This window comes from Prunus dulcis, chromosome 5 (assembly GCF_902201215.1).
Source record: "Prunus dulcis chromosome 5, ALMONDv2, whole genome shotgun sequence".
Taxonomy (NCBI): domain Eukaryota; kingdom Viridiplantae; phylum Streptophyta; class Magnoliopsida; order Rosales; family Rosaceae; genus Prunus; species Prunus dulcis.
The window spans coordinates 14,417,406-14,435,678 of record NC_047654.1 but is presented as its reverse complement, the minus strand read 5'-3'; the positions used below and the strand labels follow the sequence as shown (position 1 = coordinate 14,435,678).

At 39.8% G+C, this 18,273-nt stretch overlaps 3 protein-coding genes across 4 annotated transcripts; 2 read left to right on the top strand and 1 right to left on the bottom strand.

Annotated features, from left to right (window-relative positions):
* Positions 1 to 8,116: 8,116 nt before the first annotated feature.
* LOC117628032 (polygalacturonase 1 beta-like protein 3) lies at positions 8,117 to 10,321 on the bottom strand. 2 transcript variants are annotated; one of them, XM_034360379.1, is made up of 2 exons: positions 10,179 to 10,321; positions 8,117 to 10,070 (listed from the first exon to the last, which is right to left on the bottom strand). In XM_034360379.1, the coding sequence occupies exons 1-2, from the start codon at positions 10,224 to 10,226 to the stop codon at positions 8,223 to 8,225; spliced, it is 1,896 nt and encodes a 631-aa protein (XP_034216270.1). In that variant the 5' UTR covers positions 10,227 to 10,321; the 3' UTR covers positions 8,117 to 8,222. The 2 variants fall into 2 exon arrangements, with proteins under 2 accessions (XP_034216270.1, XP_034216271.1); XM_034360380.1 differs by having other exon boundaries at positions 8,117 to 10,058.
* A 1,583-nt stretch (positions 10,322 to 11,904) lies between these two features.
* Positions 11,905 to 13,846, top strand: LOC117628232. The gene is made up of 5 exons (XM_034360632.1): positions 11,905 to 12,208; positions 12,505 to 12,750; positions 13,162 to 13,243; positions 13,328 to 13,542; positions 13,672 to 13,846. The coding sequence occupies exons 1-5, from the start codon at positions 11,967 to 11,969 to the stop codon at positions 13,790 to 13,792; spliced, it is 906 nt and encodes a 301-aa protein (XP_034216523.1). The 5' UTR covers positions 11,905 to 11,966; the 3' UTR covers positions 13,793 to 13,846.
* A 717-nt stretch (positions 13,847 to 14,563) lies between these two features.
* LOC117628450 (E3 ubiquitin-protein ligase SIS3) lies at positions 14,564 to 17,932 on the top strand. The gene is made up of 10 exons (XM_034360909.1): positions 14,564 to 14,912; positions 14,993 to 15,031; positions 15,121 to 15,187; positions 15,297 to 15,370; positions 15,481 to 15,619; positions 15,704 to 15,796; positions 15,950 to 16,015; positions 16,193 to 16,312; positions 16,848 to 16,961; positions 17,264 to 17,932. Exons 1-10 carry the CDS (start codon positions 14,884 to 14,886, stop codon positions 17,675 to 17,677), a joined length of 1,155 nt encoding a protein of 384 aa, XP_034216800.1. The 5' UTR covers positions 14,564 to 14,883; the 3' UTR covers positions 17,678 to 17,932.
* Positions 17,933 to 18,273: the final 341 nt, after the last annotated feature.

The following is an 18,273-nucleotide window of genomic DNA, read 5'->3' as shown; positions in this document are numbered from 1 at the left end:
GAGAGAGAGAGAGAGAGAGAGAGAGAGAGAGAGAGAGAGAGAGAGAGAGAGAAGGAAGAAAAAGAAACAAGATGAAGAGCATGTGTGTTTGTCTTGTAATATTTCATACTTATCATGGTGAGTGGGTTATGTAATATGTTCTAAAAGTTCTTATTTTGTGATAAATGTGAAAATCATGGGTTTATTGTATCTACAAATCTCTCTCTATTTTCAAATCAAGCATGTCTAATTTGTGCAATATTTCACACAATATATATTATTTGTGTTATAAAGAAATGAAGCCCACATAGGTATAGGTAAAACTAGATGACAATTAGTCAAAATATGGAGATAAAGCTAGGAGGTATTAGTCAAAAGATGGGATAATGATGTTGGGGAGAAATCATTATGTCTCCCTTAAAAGCCATTTACTTTGCCTATAAATAGACATTATATTTGCTTGTAAACACATACGGAAGAATGAAAGAATAGAGGGAAGAAAGAAGAGAATAGAGTGAGAGTAAGAGTGGAGTCTATCTGAGGAGAAATTCTGTCAGTGTAAACACCACAAAGAGAAATATAATTCCACTCCCAATATTACAGTGGTACTTCTCATCCTCTTATTATTCTAGTTTTATAACACGTTATCAGCACGATAGTCTCTCCTTTTATTTCTGAAATTTTTCCAACTCAACACTATGTGGTTATTTCTCTGTCTCCTCTCTGTCATATGTCTACTCTCACTTTACTACTACAACGACATGCAAACTTTCTTTTTTGTGTTCTCACAATTTCTATGTTGTTTAATCCATGCTTGTTTAATTTACTTCTTTGTAACGTAATTTGTAATTTCTATGTTGTTTAATCCGTCCTGTTATTTTATGGTGGTGTAATTTTTTTTTTTACCCATCGCGTTGTAACACAAATTATTGTAATAAAATGATGGTGTGATCTTAAAACCCATCTATTATATCTTGAATAGTGGCGCAGTTATATTGCCCACAATATATGATATATTATGCACTTCATATATATTAGGTGGAGGTTTTTATCCCCACATTTATTTTATTTATGGTATGGTGTAGGTTTATTACCCATACGGCAATATTTATTTAAAGGTGTGGCGCGGGTTTATCGTCCACACAGCTGCCTTTACTTTTATTTAAAAAGTATGGAGCAGAATTAGTGCCCATACAAGCACATTTACTCTTACTTAAGGTATGATGTGGAATTAACCCTCATACTTTATGAATTTACTTTACCGCACATTTACTTTTATTAAAAGTATGATGTGGAATTAACCCTCATACTTTATGAATTTACTTTACCGCACATTTACTTTTATTAAAAGTATGATGTGGAATTAACCCTCATACTTTATAATTTACTTTACCGCATATTTACTTTTATTTAAAGTATGGTGCGGAATTAACGTCCATACAACAAGCAATTTACTTTATGAATTTACTTTACCGCACATTTAATTTTATTTAAGGTATGGTGCGGGTTTATCGTCCATACCAGCAAATTCATAGCACTTTATTTTTATCATCAATTAATATACCTGAATAATGAGGGCCTGAAATTCCTATTAATAAGTGGCTTAATGTCCCAGATCTCGAGCCTAAAGTTTTGGATGGCAAATTTGGCAAAACTAGAGTTTGCTGCCTTGGACCTTTCCGGGGACAACTATTTATCATGGGTCCTGGATGCCAAAATTCATCTACGAGCCAATGGCCTCGGACAAACAATTGTAGATGAGAATGATGCTTCGCCTGAAGAGAATGCGAAGGCCATGATCTTTCTTCGCCGCCACATCCATGAAGCGCTGAAGAGCGAATATGTGGTGGTTGATGAACCGTTGGTTCTATGGAAAGCTCTAGGTGAAAGATACGATCACCAGAGGATGGTGACTCTCCCAAGAGCTAGATACGAATGGACTCACTTGAGATTTCAAGATTTCAAGTCAGTGTCCGAGTATAACTCTGCTATGCACAGAATTACCTCATTAATGAGGCTATGTGGGGAAAATATATCTGAGGAGGATATGCTTGAAAAAACTCTGAGCACTTTTCATGCTTCAAATGTCCTCCTTCAGCAGCAATACAGACATAGCGGTTTCAAGAAGTACTCGGAACTTGTATCTTGCCTCTTGTTAGCTGAGCAGAATAATGAGCTCTTATTAAAGAATCACCAATCTCGCCCAACGGGCTCAGCACCACTTCCTGAAATAAATGCTGCATCTCAGGAAGTGAATGCCACTTCATCTCGTGGTAGTATCCACAAACGTGGGCGATGGGGCAAGCGTGGCCACTGGCAAGGAAGTAGAAAAAATCGTGGTGCTCGTTCAGAGGGTTTAGGTCCAAGGAGTGGTCCATCCACGAATGGCAAAAATGCATCCCGTAATAAGGGAAAGGCACAGATGAGCCATGTGCCTAGAAATGTTGAAAGCCCTTGTCACAGATGTGGTGCAAAGGGACATTGGGTGCGCGCATGTCGTACGCCCAAGCATTTGGCGGATCTCTATCAAGCTTCACTTAAGAACAGGAAAGTGGAGATAAATTACATTGATCATGCTCCGCCAGCCACAGATGGCTCATCAGAAATATCGCGTCAGCTAAACAAGACGCATCTGGATGTTTCTGATTTTGTTACTAAAAGAGGGAATGAAGCTTATGAGTCCGAATTAGATTAAATTCCTTAATGTACTATTTGTATTAGCTGAAGTGTTGTTTAAATTTCAATCCAATAAAAGTGGTAATGTTTTCTTCTTTATTGATTCAGCTTATTTTACTTATTTGGTGGCATGGATGTAAATTATGGATGCCCTCAAAACAAAGGCTATGGCAAAGATATTTGTCTCGCAGACAGCGCAACTACTCATACGATCCTTCAAGATCGGAAGTATTTCTCAAAATTAATGCTTACAAAAGCAAAGGTAACAACCATATCAGGTCCTGCAGATCTGATTGAAGGCTCAGGAATAGCCCAAATTATGTTACCAAATGGAACAATACTGTCTATTTCAGATGCTTTGTATTCATCTAACTCCAGAAGGAATCTGTTGAGTTTCAAAGATATACGTTTGAATGGCTACCATGTTGAAACAAAGAAAGAGGAAAACATGGAATATCTTTGTATTACCTCCAGTGATACCCAAAAGCGTATACTGGAGAAGCTTTGTGAGCTCTCATCAGGGTTGTATTATACAACCATACGGACAATTGAGGCACATAGTGTCATGGACCAAGAGTCCATTGACTCAAATGCTTTTAAGCTTTGGCATGACAGGTTGGGTCATCCTGGATCCACCATGATGCGCAGGATCATCACCAACTCTAAAGGACATCCCTTGTTGACTAAACACATTATGTTATCAAGTGACATCTTTTGCCAAGCTTGTTCACAAGGGAAGTTGGTGATCAGACCATCACAACCAAAGGTTGATGTTGAGTCTCCATCATTTTTGCAGAGAATTCAAGGGGACATTTGTGGACCTATTCATCCCCATGTGGACCATTTCGGTACTTTATGGTCTTGGTGGACGCATCTACCCGATGGTCACATGTTTGTCTTTTATCTACTCGGAATATGGCATTTGCTAGGCTTTTGGCTCAGATAATTAAATTACGAGCCCAATTCCCAGATTATCCCATTAAGTCAATCAGACTCGATAATGCTGGTGAATTTACATCTCAAACTTTTGATGACTACTGCATGTCACTAGGCATTGATATTGAACATCCTGTTCCCCATGTGCATACTCAAAATGGCTTGGCAGAAGCTTTAATTAAGCGCCTTCAATTGATAGCACGCACTTTGCTAATGAAAACAAAGTTGCCAATTTCTGCTTGGGGATATGCCATTTTACATGCAGCATCACTTGTGCGATTGAGGCCCGTCGCCAACAATCAATATTCTCCAATACAACTCGTATTGGGAAATCAACCAAACATTTCACATTTAAGAATTTTTGGGTGTGCGGTATATGTGCCCATTGCACCACCGCAACGTACTAAGATGGGCCCTCAACGCAGATTGGGAATTTATGTTGGTTTTGATTCACCATCTATCATCAAATACTTGGAACCCCTGACGGGTGATATTTTTACCGCACGATTTGCGGATTGTGATTTTGATGAGACAATCTTCCCACCATTAGGGGAGAAAAATCTGTGTCTAAAGAACAAGGCAAACTCATTCCTGAAAAACGACATGAATTATCATGGAATGTATCCACATTGTCTCATCTCGATCCTCATACTGCTCAATGCGAAAACGAAGTGAGAAGGATCGTTCACCTCCAAAGTATTGCAAATCAGATGCCAGATGCATTTAATGATGCAGCAAAGGTGACAAAATCTCATATCCCAGCTGCAAATGCACCCGCACGGATTGATGTCCATAATGGACAAAGCAATGTGCCAGCAAATGGTTCATCTGCTGCACGCCTAAAGCGTGGCAGACCACTAGGCTCAAAGGATTCAGTTCCTCGAAAGAGGAAGTTGATGGACAAAATGAATCCAAATGAAATAAATAGAGAGCCCACAATTCATAATTCAAATGCCCCCAAAGAGGGACAGGTACTTCTTGAAAAGGAAAACGTCATTGGTGAGACAAGTGCCCCTGGAGTGGCAATCGTACCTGAAAGTCAAGAAATCTCCATAAATTATACGTCCACTGATGAATTGTGGAGTAGAAATGAGATGATCATCGATGATATATTTGCATTCTCAGTGGCTGCTGAGATCATAAAAGATGATGATATTGAGCCGTGCTCTATTAATGAATGTACACAGAGGCAAGATTGGCCTAAGTGGAAAGATGCAATCCAGGCAGAATTAAATTCTTTGGAAAAAAAAGGAGTGTTTTTGGACATATTGTTCCAACTCCACCCAATGTGAACCCTGTAGGTTACAAGTGGGTATTTACAAGAAAGCGCAATGAGAAAAATGAGATCTCAAGGTATAAAGCGCGACTCGTTGCGCAAGGTTTTTCACAAAGGCCTGGAATTGATTATGTGGAAACGTACTCTCCAATAATGGACACAATTACATTCCGTTACTTAATAAGTTTGGCGGTTTCAGAAAAACTTGAAATGAGACTCATGGATGTCATTACCGCATATTTGTATGGAGAATTGGATACAGATATATACATGAAAGTTCCAGAAGGATTCAGGTTGCCTGAAGCAGCCAGAAATAAACCACGGGGCATGTTCTCAGTTAAATTGAGAAGATCATTATATGGGCTAAAACAATCTGGACGAATGTGGTACAATCGTCTCAGTAAGTATTTACTGAAGGAAGGATACACAAATGATCCTATTTGCCCATGTGTGTTTATTAAGAAATCAGAGTCTGGATTTGCGATAGTGGCAGTATATGTCGACGACATGAATCTAATTGGAACTTCTGAAGAGCTTCAAAAGACTGCTGATTATCTCAAACGTGAGTTTGAGATGAAAGACCTTGGAAAGACAAAATATTGTCTTGGCTTGCAGATTGAGCACAGTGCTAATGGAATTTTGGTGCATCAATCAACTTATACTGAAAAAGTATTGAAACGGTTTGGCATGGATAAAGCCCATCCACTTAGCACTCCAATGGTCGTTCGATCGCTTGACACTAAGAAAGACCCATATCGTCCAAAAGGGGATGATGAAATGGTCCTTGGTCCAGAAGTACCATATCTTAGTGCAATAGGTGCTTTATTGTACCTAGCACAATGTACCAAACCAGACATATCATTTTCAGTAAATCTGTTAGCAAGGTACAGTTCTGCTCCAACAAGGCGACATTGGACCGGCATCAAACATGTTCTACGATACCTTCGTGGGACAACAGACATGGGGTTATTCTATTCCAATGAATCGACCAACGCCCAGAGTATTGTTGGTTATGCTGATGCAGGATATCTCTCTAATCCACATCAAGGACGATCACAGACTGGGTATGTATTTACATGTGGAGGAACTGCAATCTCATGGCGCTCAACGAAACAAACATTAGTGGCCACATCTTCCAATCACTCAGAAATACTTGCCCTCCATGAAGCCAGTCGTGAATGCGTTTGGTTAAGGTCGGTGATCCATCACATCCGAAGCACATGTGCCCTACCCTCAGCAACAGACACTCCAACAATCTTGAATGAGGACAATGCAGCTTGTATTGCTCAGATCACAGGAGGGTATATCAAGGGTGACAGGACCAAGCACATATCACCAAAGTTTTTCTATACACATGAGCTCCAGAAGAGTCAAGAAATCAAAGTCAGACAAATCCGCTCAAGCGATAACCTGGCAGATCTCTTCACTAAATCATTGCCGAAATGTACATTCCAAAAGTTAGTGCATGGCATCGGATTACGACAACTCTGCAAGCAATCAAGTTGGAGCATGCAAAATCAGGGGGAGCATTCAAGAGTCCTCTAACACAGGACATATGCACGTTGTACTCTTTTTCCTTCGACTAGGGTTTTTTCCCACCGGGTTTTTCCTAGCAAGGTTTTAACGAGGCAACATGAGTGCATTACCCTTATGTCCCAAATAAAGTTGTACTCTTTTTCCTTCGCTTAGGTTTTTTCCCATTGGGTTTTTCCAAGCAAGGTTTTAATGAGGCAACCAATCTAGGGACATGTGGTCTTCAAGGGGGAGTGTTATAAAGAAATGAAGCCCACATAGGTATAGGTAAAACTAGATGGCAATTAGTCAAAAGATGGAGATAAAGCTAGGAGGTATTAGTCAAAAGATGGGATAATGATGTTGGGGAGAAATCATTATGTCTCCCTTAAAAGCCATTTACTTTGCCTATAAATAGACATTATATTTGCTTGTAAACACATACGGAAGAATGAAAGAATAGAGGGAAGAAAGAAGAGAATAGAGTGAGAGTCAGAGAGAAGAGAAAGAGTGAAGTCTATTGAGGAGAAATTCTGTCAGTGTAAACACCACAAAGAGAAATATAATTCCACTTCCAATATTACAGTGGTACTTCTCATCCTCTTATTATTCTAGTTTTATAACAATTTGGAGTTTTTGTGAAGTATGTATTATTCATGGAACATGAGAACTTCAGTGATGGGGTATCCGAAGGATAAATGTACCAGACGGGGACATAGGGAAGTGAGGCCTATAGGGGTCACGTATTGGGTACAATTTGTGAAGGATAACTAAGATATGAAGTAATGATGTGATATGATTTGGATTGTGTATTTTTTTTTATATTTTTCTTGAGTGTGTAAAATGACATTACTTGATTGGCATATTACATAATCTACTCGCTGAGCGGTGGTTTGCTCATCCCTTACCTATTTTGTTTTTAAGATCAATTAGTGAGCAAGACAAAGCCGAAACCAAAGAAGTTGGATTAGTTTAGACTGATAAACTTTTATTTATATCTTGTACACTTGTAAGATTATTATAATAAATATATATAATGGTAATGTATTTTAACCAAAATTTCAATTTTTTTAAATTTATTTCTTTCAATTCACGCACCTTGATTCTAGAATATTTTTTATTTCTAGAATGGGGCGTGACAAGTTCTGAATCTGGTTAGGAATTAGAATACCATTCTCACCTCTCCTAAAAATCAAAGCTAAAAAATTACCCGAACCTGTCTCCATACTCTCTTTTTATCCTTCATACCCCTTATATCCGGGAAAATTGTCATCCCCTAAGTGGTGTGTGTATGTGTGTGTGTATGGTGGGGGTGGGCTAACACCTTGTGAATATATCATATATGGATACTCTCGAATAATGATCAAATTTTGTTCCTTCATTAAAGCTCATAAATGGTATTCCTTCTATCTTTTGAATTGGATATGATATCGCTCTTTCTTTATTTTGTATTTTTGTCTGCCCATGTCTCTCTCTTTCCTCTCCCCCCCCCCCCTTTTTTTTTCTTCCCCTTTTCTGTCCCTCTTTAGCCTCTTTAGTCTTTGAATATTTATTCAATTATGATTTCACATCATCAATAGATATAACTTGATCGTTTTAGCTTACAATACACTCATACTAATTAAGGATAAATTCATGTGATAATAGCAATTTATCAGTGAATTTCAAAATTTCAATTATAAAAAATTAAAAAAATTAAAAAAAAAAAAAAGCAAGCAAAAGAAGACACATTAATCAAATACAAACCCCCCAAACTTTATCATATAAAACAATAAAAATGGCGAAATCAAATAGACCATAAATTATGGAGTTACAAAACCAAAACCAGTGCCACCTCAGTCCTTTAATCCGCAATGGCCCACGCCATGTCATTCTCAAATATCCAGTGGCACACTTCAATCTTTCCCGGACTGGACCCCAGTACCACGAACGCACCATGTTCCGGGCTCCATGATGACGTGTCAATATGACAAATGGCCACACCATGATTGATCTTGCTCTTACTCTCCACGTCCACAATATCAGCCTCATAAACCCTAACCTTGGGCACAGAGTGACAATAATATAGTAGGTACGGGTACAAAGTCTGGTGACATGAGACCGATTTGGTCACATTTCCACCGTTGATTCCGCTGATCATTCCAATCATCACCTTCTGCTTTGACCCACTCACATTCTCTGTGGTCCGGACCACCACGTTGTGCCCCAAGACGGAGGTGGCGAAGTCGATCATGTCCTCGATCGACCCCACGCACCGCTTGGTCTCACCCGGGCTCGGAGCCCTCTCGCACTCGCCCAGTGCGTTGGTCAACACATGCTCCATGGCAGAGTTATCCCTCGCGTGAAATATCTCCCTAAGCTCCGACATCCCCGGAGTGGAAAACGGTAATTTCGACAAAATACCCCGGGGCAAAAACGACCTTTCGGGCATTTTGTCCCGAATGTCGGGCATCACCACTACATTCCCCTGCTTTAACATAGATTCCCTGAAAAACTTGCCCGGCTCAACCCACTTATTTACCAAACTGCCACTGAATTCAGTTTTAGTTGCCTCTGTTCCCTCCTTGCTCAGACTGCTATATTCAGCAAAAGTGACACCATTTTTGGCATACTCTTTGAAACTCCGACCCAAAGCGTACGACTTGAACCCTACACTGGTCCGACCCTTCGACCCGGTCCCGTACTCTTTAAACGAATCGTTTCCCGGGTTGAACGATTTCCCGTAATTCGAGAAACTCACCTTCCCGGAATTCGAATTTCTTGCGTAAGACTGAAACGAATCGTCCCCAACATTCGCTCCGCTCCGATAATTCGAGAACCCGTCGATCCCAGAAGTCCCCCAACTGCCATAGCTCTTGAAATTGTTATGTGGGTTGTTCGCAGATTGGCCGTACCCTTTAAACGAATCGTTTTGGCCGGTCCCGGACTCTCCGTAACCCGTAAAACCCGACCCGATTATGTTCGCGTCTTCGGCGTAGCTGCTGAACTCGGTCGGGTTGGCGTTGCCGGTTTTTCCGTAGCTGACGAACGTCTCGGAGCCCGAGTTGGTGTCGTGGCTGTAGCCTATGAAGGAGAGCCTGTGGTTGTTCGCGTCCGAGTCGTAGGCTGCGAATCGGAGGTTGGGGACGTTGACTTGGTCGTCGTAGCTGGTGAACTCGCCAAAGCCGCCGGCAGAGTCGGCGCCGTAGCTGGTGAAGCTGGCGTTGGCGACGTTGGCTTCGTGGGCGTAGAATGTGAACTTCTCCGAGTGCGAGTTGGCATCCTTGCTGTACTTCTTGAACGAGTCGTAGGGCGAGTTCAACCCGTCCGAGTAGTTCTTGAACGAGTCGCCGCCGCCGAGTTGGGATGAGCCGTAGTTGGCGAAGTTCTTATTGCTGTAGGCGGCGAAGTTGGCGTCTTTGAAGTGCCGAGCGACGAGGTCTTGCTGGTGGGTTTGGGCGGACGGCGAGTCGAAGGAGCAGTAGAGGTTGGCTATGGAGCAGAAGGAGGCGAAGTGGGCGGGGAGTGAGTTATGGGCGGCGAGTTGGGTGAGAATCGCTGAGTTGACTCGGTCGAGTGGGGATGCTTTGGAGAAGAGGAAATTGGGTTTGGGGAGATTGTTGGAAATGTGGTTGTCCCAATAGCGATTCAGTGAGGCTTTTGGTGTAAATGGGTTGGTTCCAGTGTGAGCACTTGTGACCTGCATGCACGTCTATAAAACATAAACAAAAAAACAAAAAAATAGATGCAGGAAAATGACATGAATAATTGGTAAGTGAAAATCAGAAGAAATATATGGAATTTATGCTTAGTTTCTTACCTTGAAAGGTGAGAGTGATGAGAGCAAGAACAAGAGGAAAATGTTCATGTTTGTAGAGTTGGAAACAGAGAGAGAGAGAGAGAGAGAGAGAGAGGAGTGGCAAATTAGGGTTGTTGAGAATAGCTTTTGCTTTTGGGTTCTGATTCCTTTCTTTGGCCAAACTTTTGCTTTTACAAAAAGCATGTGTATGCAAAAACTGGTTATGCAGCAGCGTGCTATGTAGTCCCTGCAGAAAAGAATGGTAGATGTGACATTACAAAGTATGTGTTGAATGAAGTGGAAGGTTTGTTCTTTTCCTAATTGGATTGGATTTAGAAGAGTGGAAATTAATTAACATGGAAAATGGTGTGCCCTAGTTCGTTGTTGATGTAGGGTTTTAGGAAATCAAGAAGAGCATATATTAATCAGGTGTGGGCTGGGCAGCAGCAAGTGGCTGCTTTTCAGTGATACCATGTCATTGTGGAAAACAGGAGTTAGATAGATTATATGGGCGTATTCTAAGGGATCCGACCCGAATATCAAAAAGGCTAAGCTAAACAAATATATATATTATATATAGTTTCCTTCAAGTCTACTGTCTACATGCCATGGGTTTGGTAAATCCTAGAGGAGTTTCTAGTTTATAATCGTACCAAGGCAAAGATGCTTCATTTTTGGCTTAAAGTAGCCCACTAATTTTGTGCAGCGTGCATTTCAGTGACTAGTCCCAGCTACCTAGGAACCCACTCCCCTGGCATTATATAGATCACTGACCAACAAATATATATAGCTTATCTACTAGCTACAAACTCCTAATATATATATATATATATATATATATATAGAATCCAGCTTATGACCTAAAATATAAGAATAATTATTTTTAACCATTTAAGTCACAAGTCCTTTACTAATATATGTATTTTAATAAGCTAAATCTATGTTTTGTAACCAAGGAAGGAACCCAAATTTTTTATACAGATTTTTTATACAGTTTGATAGAAAGATGATGATGGGTTGCTGCAGTGGGCTGAATTGGAGAATGTTTGGGAGCTGGGTTTGGTTTCTTAGGGAGGGAGCTATGTTGGAGGTATTTGGGCTTAAGAAGGGAAAAAAATCTGAATTTGTAAGAAAAATTTGAATACATGTAGGGAAAAATTCCTCTGCAACTAGCAATGATTTCTTTCCTCCATTTCATAGTGTGAATTTGTAGAGTAAAATAACCAAAAAAGAGTTGAATTAGTATGATCAGGGCAGTTGGTTAGATTTTTGAAGATCCAAGGTTTTGACACAAGAAGAACAAATTAAGAGAGCTAGAGGAAGTATGTGTCCGTCGAGAAGATTAATAGTAGCCTAGTAGAGGAGGGTCTTGATTTGCAGACAAGAGATCAGATGTGTGTGAGAAAAACTCCCCCCTTCTAATTTAGACTATCACTTGTACTTTAAAAAATGGTAGCTAAAGAAACATGTTCATTAATTTAATTTTTTCTTGGAACAACAAATATATGTAGTATTGTGCGAAAAGGAAATGTCAAATTCTTTCTCTTTTGATTTGTAGAACTATAATGTTCTCTTTGATTTTCTCTAAGAAAATGTTTTGGTGTGTGGGCTCATTATTGCTAGCAAACGGCAACTTGCATCCATCTTTCTTTACATGCTTCAGGATGTAAACGACATGTCGTTTCATCTCCATTTGGTTTGTGTGTATTGGCTTGGATTTGGTTGGATGAAGTGGAAGAAATACAGAGCAAACTCAGAAAGAAGTGGCTGTTTAGTTAGTTAGGACTTGACCACAAGTACCCGCCAAAAATGATAGTAACATCTTCTTCCATTAAAACCCCTCCTCCTCCTCCTCCTCCAAATCCATGGGCAGCATCTCAAAACCCTAACAATTCATTCCTACCCATCAACCGTCGCAGCCTTCTGGCTGCGCTCACCATCTCCACCACCACAACCCCTTTTGCACACACTTTTGTCAACCCCATGTCAGCACAAGAAGTAGCCTTTGCTCGTGGCCTCTTCCAGATGCCCCCAGTTAGGCTCACCAACCGGTAATTCAGCAAACCCATATTCTGTTTTTGGTTGAATCTTGAATTGCTCTTTGATTTCTGAGAAAATTGAGGAAGTTAATGGAAAACATAGTAATGGGTTTTTGGGGATGTGGTTTATGCTGCTATTTGTTTCCAGAAAGCTGAAAATTTTGTCCCCATTTGAACCGTACTGGTGATATATGAGTTTCTGTTATATTGGGTTCCAATGATGTTAATATGTAGCCATGGTTATGTATGGTAATGTTGCATTGGTTGTTGAATTGTTCTGAAACTGTTGCTTGTTGGTGTATGGGAAGGTATTTTCTGGTGAGGGCTGGGGAGTCTGAATATGAGAGCATTGGAGTAATTAATACCAACCCGGTTGCGAAAACTTCTGTTGATAACGGTTTGTCAGAGAAGGGGAGGAAGCAGGCTGTGAGGTCAGCTTTCGATTTGAAGGAAATGGGAGCTTGTGATAAGAACTGTTGGATATGGCCTTCTATTACTCAGAGAGCTTACCAGGCTGCAGAGATCATTGCATCGGTTAATGGGGTCAGTCGAAGGTGTGCAAATTAGTATGATTTCATGAAGTTCAAAGATTTAACTTTGATGTCTTTTGAATATTAGAAAGGAAAAGTCCAGTGAGATTTCAAACTTGTCATAGGGCTGAAACTATGAACTCTAGTGTGACACATTCCATCTAGAGTTGTGTGTGTTCTAAAGCTATGAAATCATCTTGTATGATTGTTGAATCATGTTTCCTTGTCATAGTGAGTTATCAAGGGGAGGCCACTTTCCTAAATCAGACTCATTATTTCTTAAACATTTTAACCTGAGTTGGGATTTGGGACCATAATTTTGGAGGCCAACGGGGAATGGTATTGTCATTCTAGAAACCTGCTGATTAAGTATACCTTTATAAATCTGTCCAAAGTTGTTTGCTTTCAGCAATCATTGTCTATTATTTGTTGCAGTTATATTGTCCCAGAGTACAGCTTTCTCGATGCCAGAGGATTGGGAGCTTATGAAGGAAAGAAACTGGAAGCTGTTTCAGAAGTAACATTTCCAATTACAGCCAATTTGCTTCTCTTTAAGTCATTGACAAGCAAGTATGATCATACCTTTGTTTATACTCCTCAGGTATATGCATCAGATACTCTTTCTCCAACAATCAAGCCTCCTCCTATTGACGATGGAACCCCAAACGAGAGTGTTTCAGATGTCTTTGTTCGGGTAATACAACTCATGTCCATACTTGAGACTCAGTACTCTGAAGACACAGTGATTATTGTCTCACCAGATTCAGACAATTTGACAATCCTACAAGCTGGTATAATTGGACTTGACTTGCGCAGGTGATTTGGAACCCTCTTCTTAAACTTGATTATCGCTTCGAACAAGAATCTTGATAGTCATCGAGCATTCTAAGTGCTAAGTTATCATGATGATAATGCTGTACTAATAACATCTCTTTTTTATTTCAGGCACAGGGAGCTTTCTTTTGCACCTGGAGAAGTCAGATTTGTTGATACCAGTAGTGTACCTACTTACAAGCAACCTGCTTCAGCTGTATATAAATGTCTAAAACCACCAAATTGTAACTGATATTACTTCTTTGTTAAATATTATAAAGACTAGTGGAATTGATAGATGTGCAAATTTTCTCCCCTTCTCTTGGTTGTTTATAAACACCATCAAATTGTCATATGTGTGCCCATTTAATCTGAATGTTAATTTTCCTTACAATCTTCAGTTTCTGTGACTTCTTTTCTTCTCACATGCTATACCACTGTAAGCTAAACTGCCTGTAGACAATTGCTACAGCTTGGCAGCCTGTATTGTCAGTCACTCTTTGATTAACCAGAGGTGGTTTCTACTACCTTGCACTATTATATATATATATATATATATATATTACAAATTTTCATTTTGGCATGTAAATTCAAATATATGTGGGACTTTAGAGGTTCATTCTACTACCGGAAAAATAAAATGAGAAATATATATATATATTTTAATTGTTGGGGGAGTGGATTTGAACTTAGAATTTCTTCGAAGAGAAAAAGACTTCAAGCAAGAGTCAGAATCATTTGAATAAATAAGAATGATTATAGTAATAAGATGTATGCTATGGTCAATCGTTATACTTTCGATTTCGCCCTTTTGCATGCGAGGCTTGTATAGCAAGATTAATGCTAACACATACATAAAGTAAAAGTACTGAACTTAACAACCTTGGTGGGTACAGCCCAACTAACTAACTCAAAATAATTAAGCTAACAGAGCACTAATTAAAAAGAAAAGATAATTAAGGGAACTAAATCAAACAGTTACAAAAAATAAATAAAAATAGAAAGAAGTAAACTCATGAGTCGCCGTGAAGTAATTGGAAGAGAAGATACAGTCAGCTATTTTGGTACCCAAAAGATCAACAAGTCCTTCTCAGAGTAAGACTCAAGACTCAAAGTTGCTCCACTCCCTCACCGCTCTCTCTCTCTCTCTCTCTCTCTCTCTCTCTCTCTCTCTCTATGTCGCTTTCTTGCTAGCTAGCTTTGTTCTCTCCGAAATCTCTTTCTGCGTATGAAAGATCGGAGCTTTTGGGGTTCAATTTCAAGCATTTCTCTCTTCAAATGAGCATCAGAGGATATTGGGATTCATTGTAGTCTGTATTTTGTCTTCTGTATATTTCGCCCTCCATGGCCATCCGAGGCGTCGATTTCAAGTGGTAAAGTATCTCTCTTTGAACCCATTCAATTGCAGTGTGGTAGGGTTTTGATGTCGAATTCGGGTGATTTTGCATTGCAGGTACGATGGGTTCTTCTTGTCTATGCTCGCGACAAGTGTGTATCCTTTAATGTCTTATAAATTAGGGTTTTCAATTACATGCTGGACTCTCAATTTTCCCAATGATTCTTTAACCGGTTCACTAACAGAGTCATTGTTGCAATTAATTGGAAACGGTACCATACCTGTACATACCCGTTGCACATATGGATCGTGGTGGGTTTTTCTCTGAATTCTAAGCAAGTTTGATATGGGATTCTTTTGAAATATATTTTTCTTGAATCTCAGTTGTTTTTCTGATAAAGTTTTATTCTTACTGGTTCAGGTTGATTACACTACTGTGTTTGTTTTTCGGATGTTGATGTTTGTGGATAATGGGCTTGCCTCTGGAATGGGTTTGTAAGGCCATTTTTCCCAGTTAATGTGTCCCTGCTACTTAATTTGTTCAATTTGTGTAGCTCAATAGTACATAAAACCCTTTTCTTTGCCCCTTCAATTTTTGCTTTTAGGGATTTTGGGTGGCAGCAGAGATATGCTCGTTTCTGTGGAAGAGTAGTGGTCCTTTCAATTCTTTCTCTGCTACTCTATCCATTTCTTTGGACTTGGACAGTAATTGGTACGCTGTGGTTTAGAAAATCGAAGGACTGTGTAAGTTATATCCCTTATTTTTTGGCTGAATGATCGTGTGTAAACAAGTTTATTGATGATACTAATACATTATTAAGCTTGCAGTTGCCTGAAGATGGTCAGAAATGGGGTTTTCTTATTTGGTTACTTTTTAGTTACTGTGCACTACTTTGTGTTGCTTGCATGTCGATTGGGAAGGTTAGTGTGGTGCTTTGTGTACTTCTCCATTTTTTAGATACAACCAGTACTGTTGTTCTAAGTGAGCTCATTTTGAAACACTTATACATACGTTTTTATAATGATATGTTCTGTGATATTCTTATCCTTATTTTTGGAACCCCCCTTTTTCAGTGGTTGACACGAAGAGAGGCACACTTATTGCGTGCTCAACAAGGGATTCCTGTTTCAGAATATGGGGTAAACCCTGTAACCCCTATTTCAGTTTTGCTTGAGAATTGTGATAGTGTTGTTTTGACTATGTAAGATGCCCACATGCTGTTGATTGCTTGCCAAATTAAGTGTTCAAAGCTATGATATTCTGTGTTGGTCCAATTGTTCCTGCATTAATGGTAATGATTTCTCTCATTATTAAAGGTTTTGGTTGATATGATTCGGGTGCCAGACTGGGCATTTGAAGCTGCTGGTCAAGAAACAAGAGGGATGGGCCAAGATGCTGCTGCATACCAACCTGGACTTTACTTGACTCCAGCACAGGTACCTGCCACCCCAAAATTCTTCTCTGCCGAGGAAATTGCTTACCTCTCCTTAGATTTACATGCTTTTTCAGTTTTGAGTCTGATGGTTGTGCTTTACTCCTTCTACAATATATTTTGTAGATAAAGAATTTTTATGTGTACTTGGTTTGAATTCATGATATTAGTTTACTCAAGCTATTTATGCAGTGGCAGTTTTGATAAATTCTTTGCTCAATCTAGCATTTGCGAAATCAATGTATAGAAAATAGAGATTTGTGGTTCTAAGGGGTGTTGCTCACATGCATGCCTGTCTGTATGTGCACTCGTTACTCTGGCTCAAGCGCACTCTGACTTTAGAGGGCTGGCATAAGATTCAAGAACATATTATTTGTTGTGCTTCATTGGTAATAAAAGGCTGTACTGAAAACAAATAACCTCTTCAATTACAGTTCTTTTTTAATTGGGAAGTCTTTGTTGTCTATACAAGTTCGCAATTTTTTTTCTTTAATTCTGAATTCTGATGGTTGATGTTCTTGTCTGTCTGGGTGTTGCAGACAGAAGCAGTGGAAGCACTCATTCAGGAGCTTCCAAAGTTCAGACTGAAGGCTGTTCCAACTGATTGCAGTGAATGTCCAATCTGCTTAGAAGAGTTCCATGTAGGCAATGAGGTAAATTTTTTTATGAATATCTATGCTACTTTTAAACACACAGTAATCTAAATTATGTCATGCTTTTTGGGCATATAGTATATTATTCAGTATTAAAATGTTAATATATGATTTGGATCAGTGGTCCCCTTCCGTGGCCATATGTAAAATGTTAAGACAGTTCTGAAAAAAAGAAACAAGAAGGGAACCAAGTTCACAGCTGTATCATTAAGCAAATACATATGGCCATACATGTTTTACCTTCTGACAGTGAATCAGTTATTGCAAAGTTCAATAAAAGATTCTTACTGGAAGTGGTGCAGGTTCGTGGCCTGCCTTGCGCACACAATTTCCATGTAGAATGCATCGATGAGTGGCTTCGACTGAATGTGAAATGTCCTCGGTGCCGTTGCTCAGTCTTCCCAAATCTCGACCTTAGTGCTATATCCAATCTCCGTCCTGAATCTGAGCGGTCATCTGTCAGCGTGTTGACAGCCAACCGGTACGTGAGAACCCAACCTTACAGTCAGAGCTATTTGTTGAGGTTACAGGGTCTGCTCCGCCCAGTCTGTACGGAAAATGCAGGTGTAGGTCCATCAGGCAATCAGGCAGACACTGCTCTGGAAACTGCTGAGTACGGAGGTGTTGCTCTGTCTACTCGGGATCCATCAAGCCCAAGGCCAGTCCCTTCCCCCGGACATATTGTTGTTGTTGACTCCACCGCACAACAACAATAGACTGTTTCCTGAATTACATTTCCCAAATGTTAACTGAATTTCCTAACCCACATGCTGAGGAAGGCTTAATGGTATTTAATCTGTGTACCTGCCCATCGCTTGGCATGCTTTTGTACTGGCTGTTGCTTGCTAAAGTCTAAATCTTTTGCCATCTTTTGTCACTATGGTGATGGATATGAGAACCGAATCTGATTGGTTAACCAGTGCAGATTAGATATACTGTTTCATGAATGTGAAGGCCACTTTCTGGTGAAATACTCTACACGGTTTATCAAAGCTCCTCTCCTTTTCCTTTTTCCTTCTTTTGTTTGGTCTCTCTCCTCTAGCTTGTGCTTAGACAATGATCTGAGTGGGGCCTTGCGCCGATTTTAAGGTCCGGAAGCCAAGAGGAAAATATACGTGGTATTTTCTCAGCCGTTTTATCAAACTTGTGTTGGCCTAATTTTGTAATAATTTGTCGTCCACTTATCCAATTTTGCAAAACACTCATAGCTGTTATCTTCTTGTCTGCACCTGTAACACATGGCAACCAATGGAGAGAAGTTGGGGTCAATGGCTGATCCTTTGAGCTGCCCATGACCGACCTGTTGGCTTAA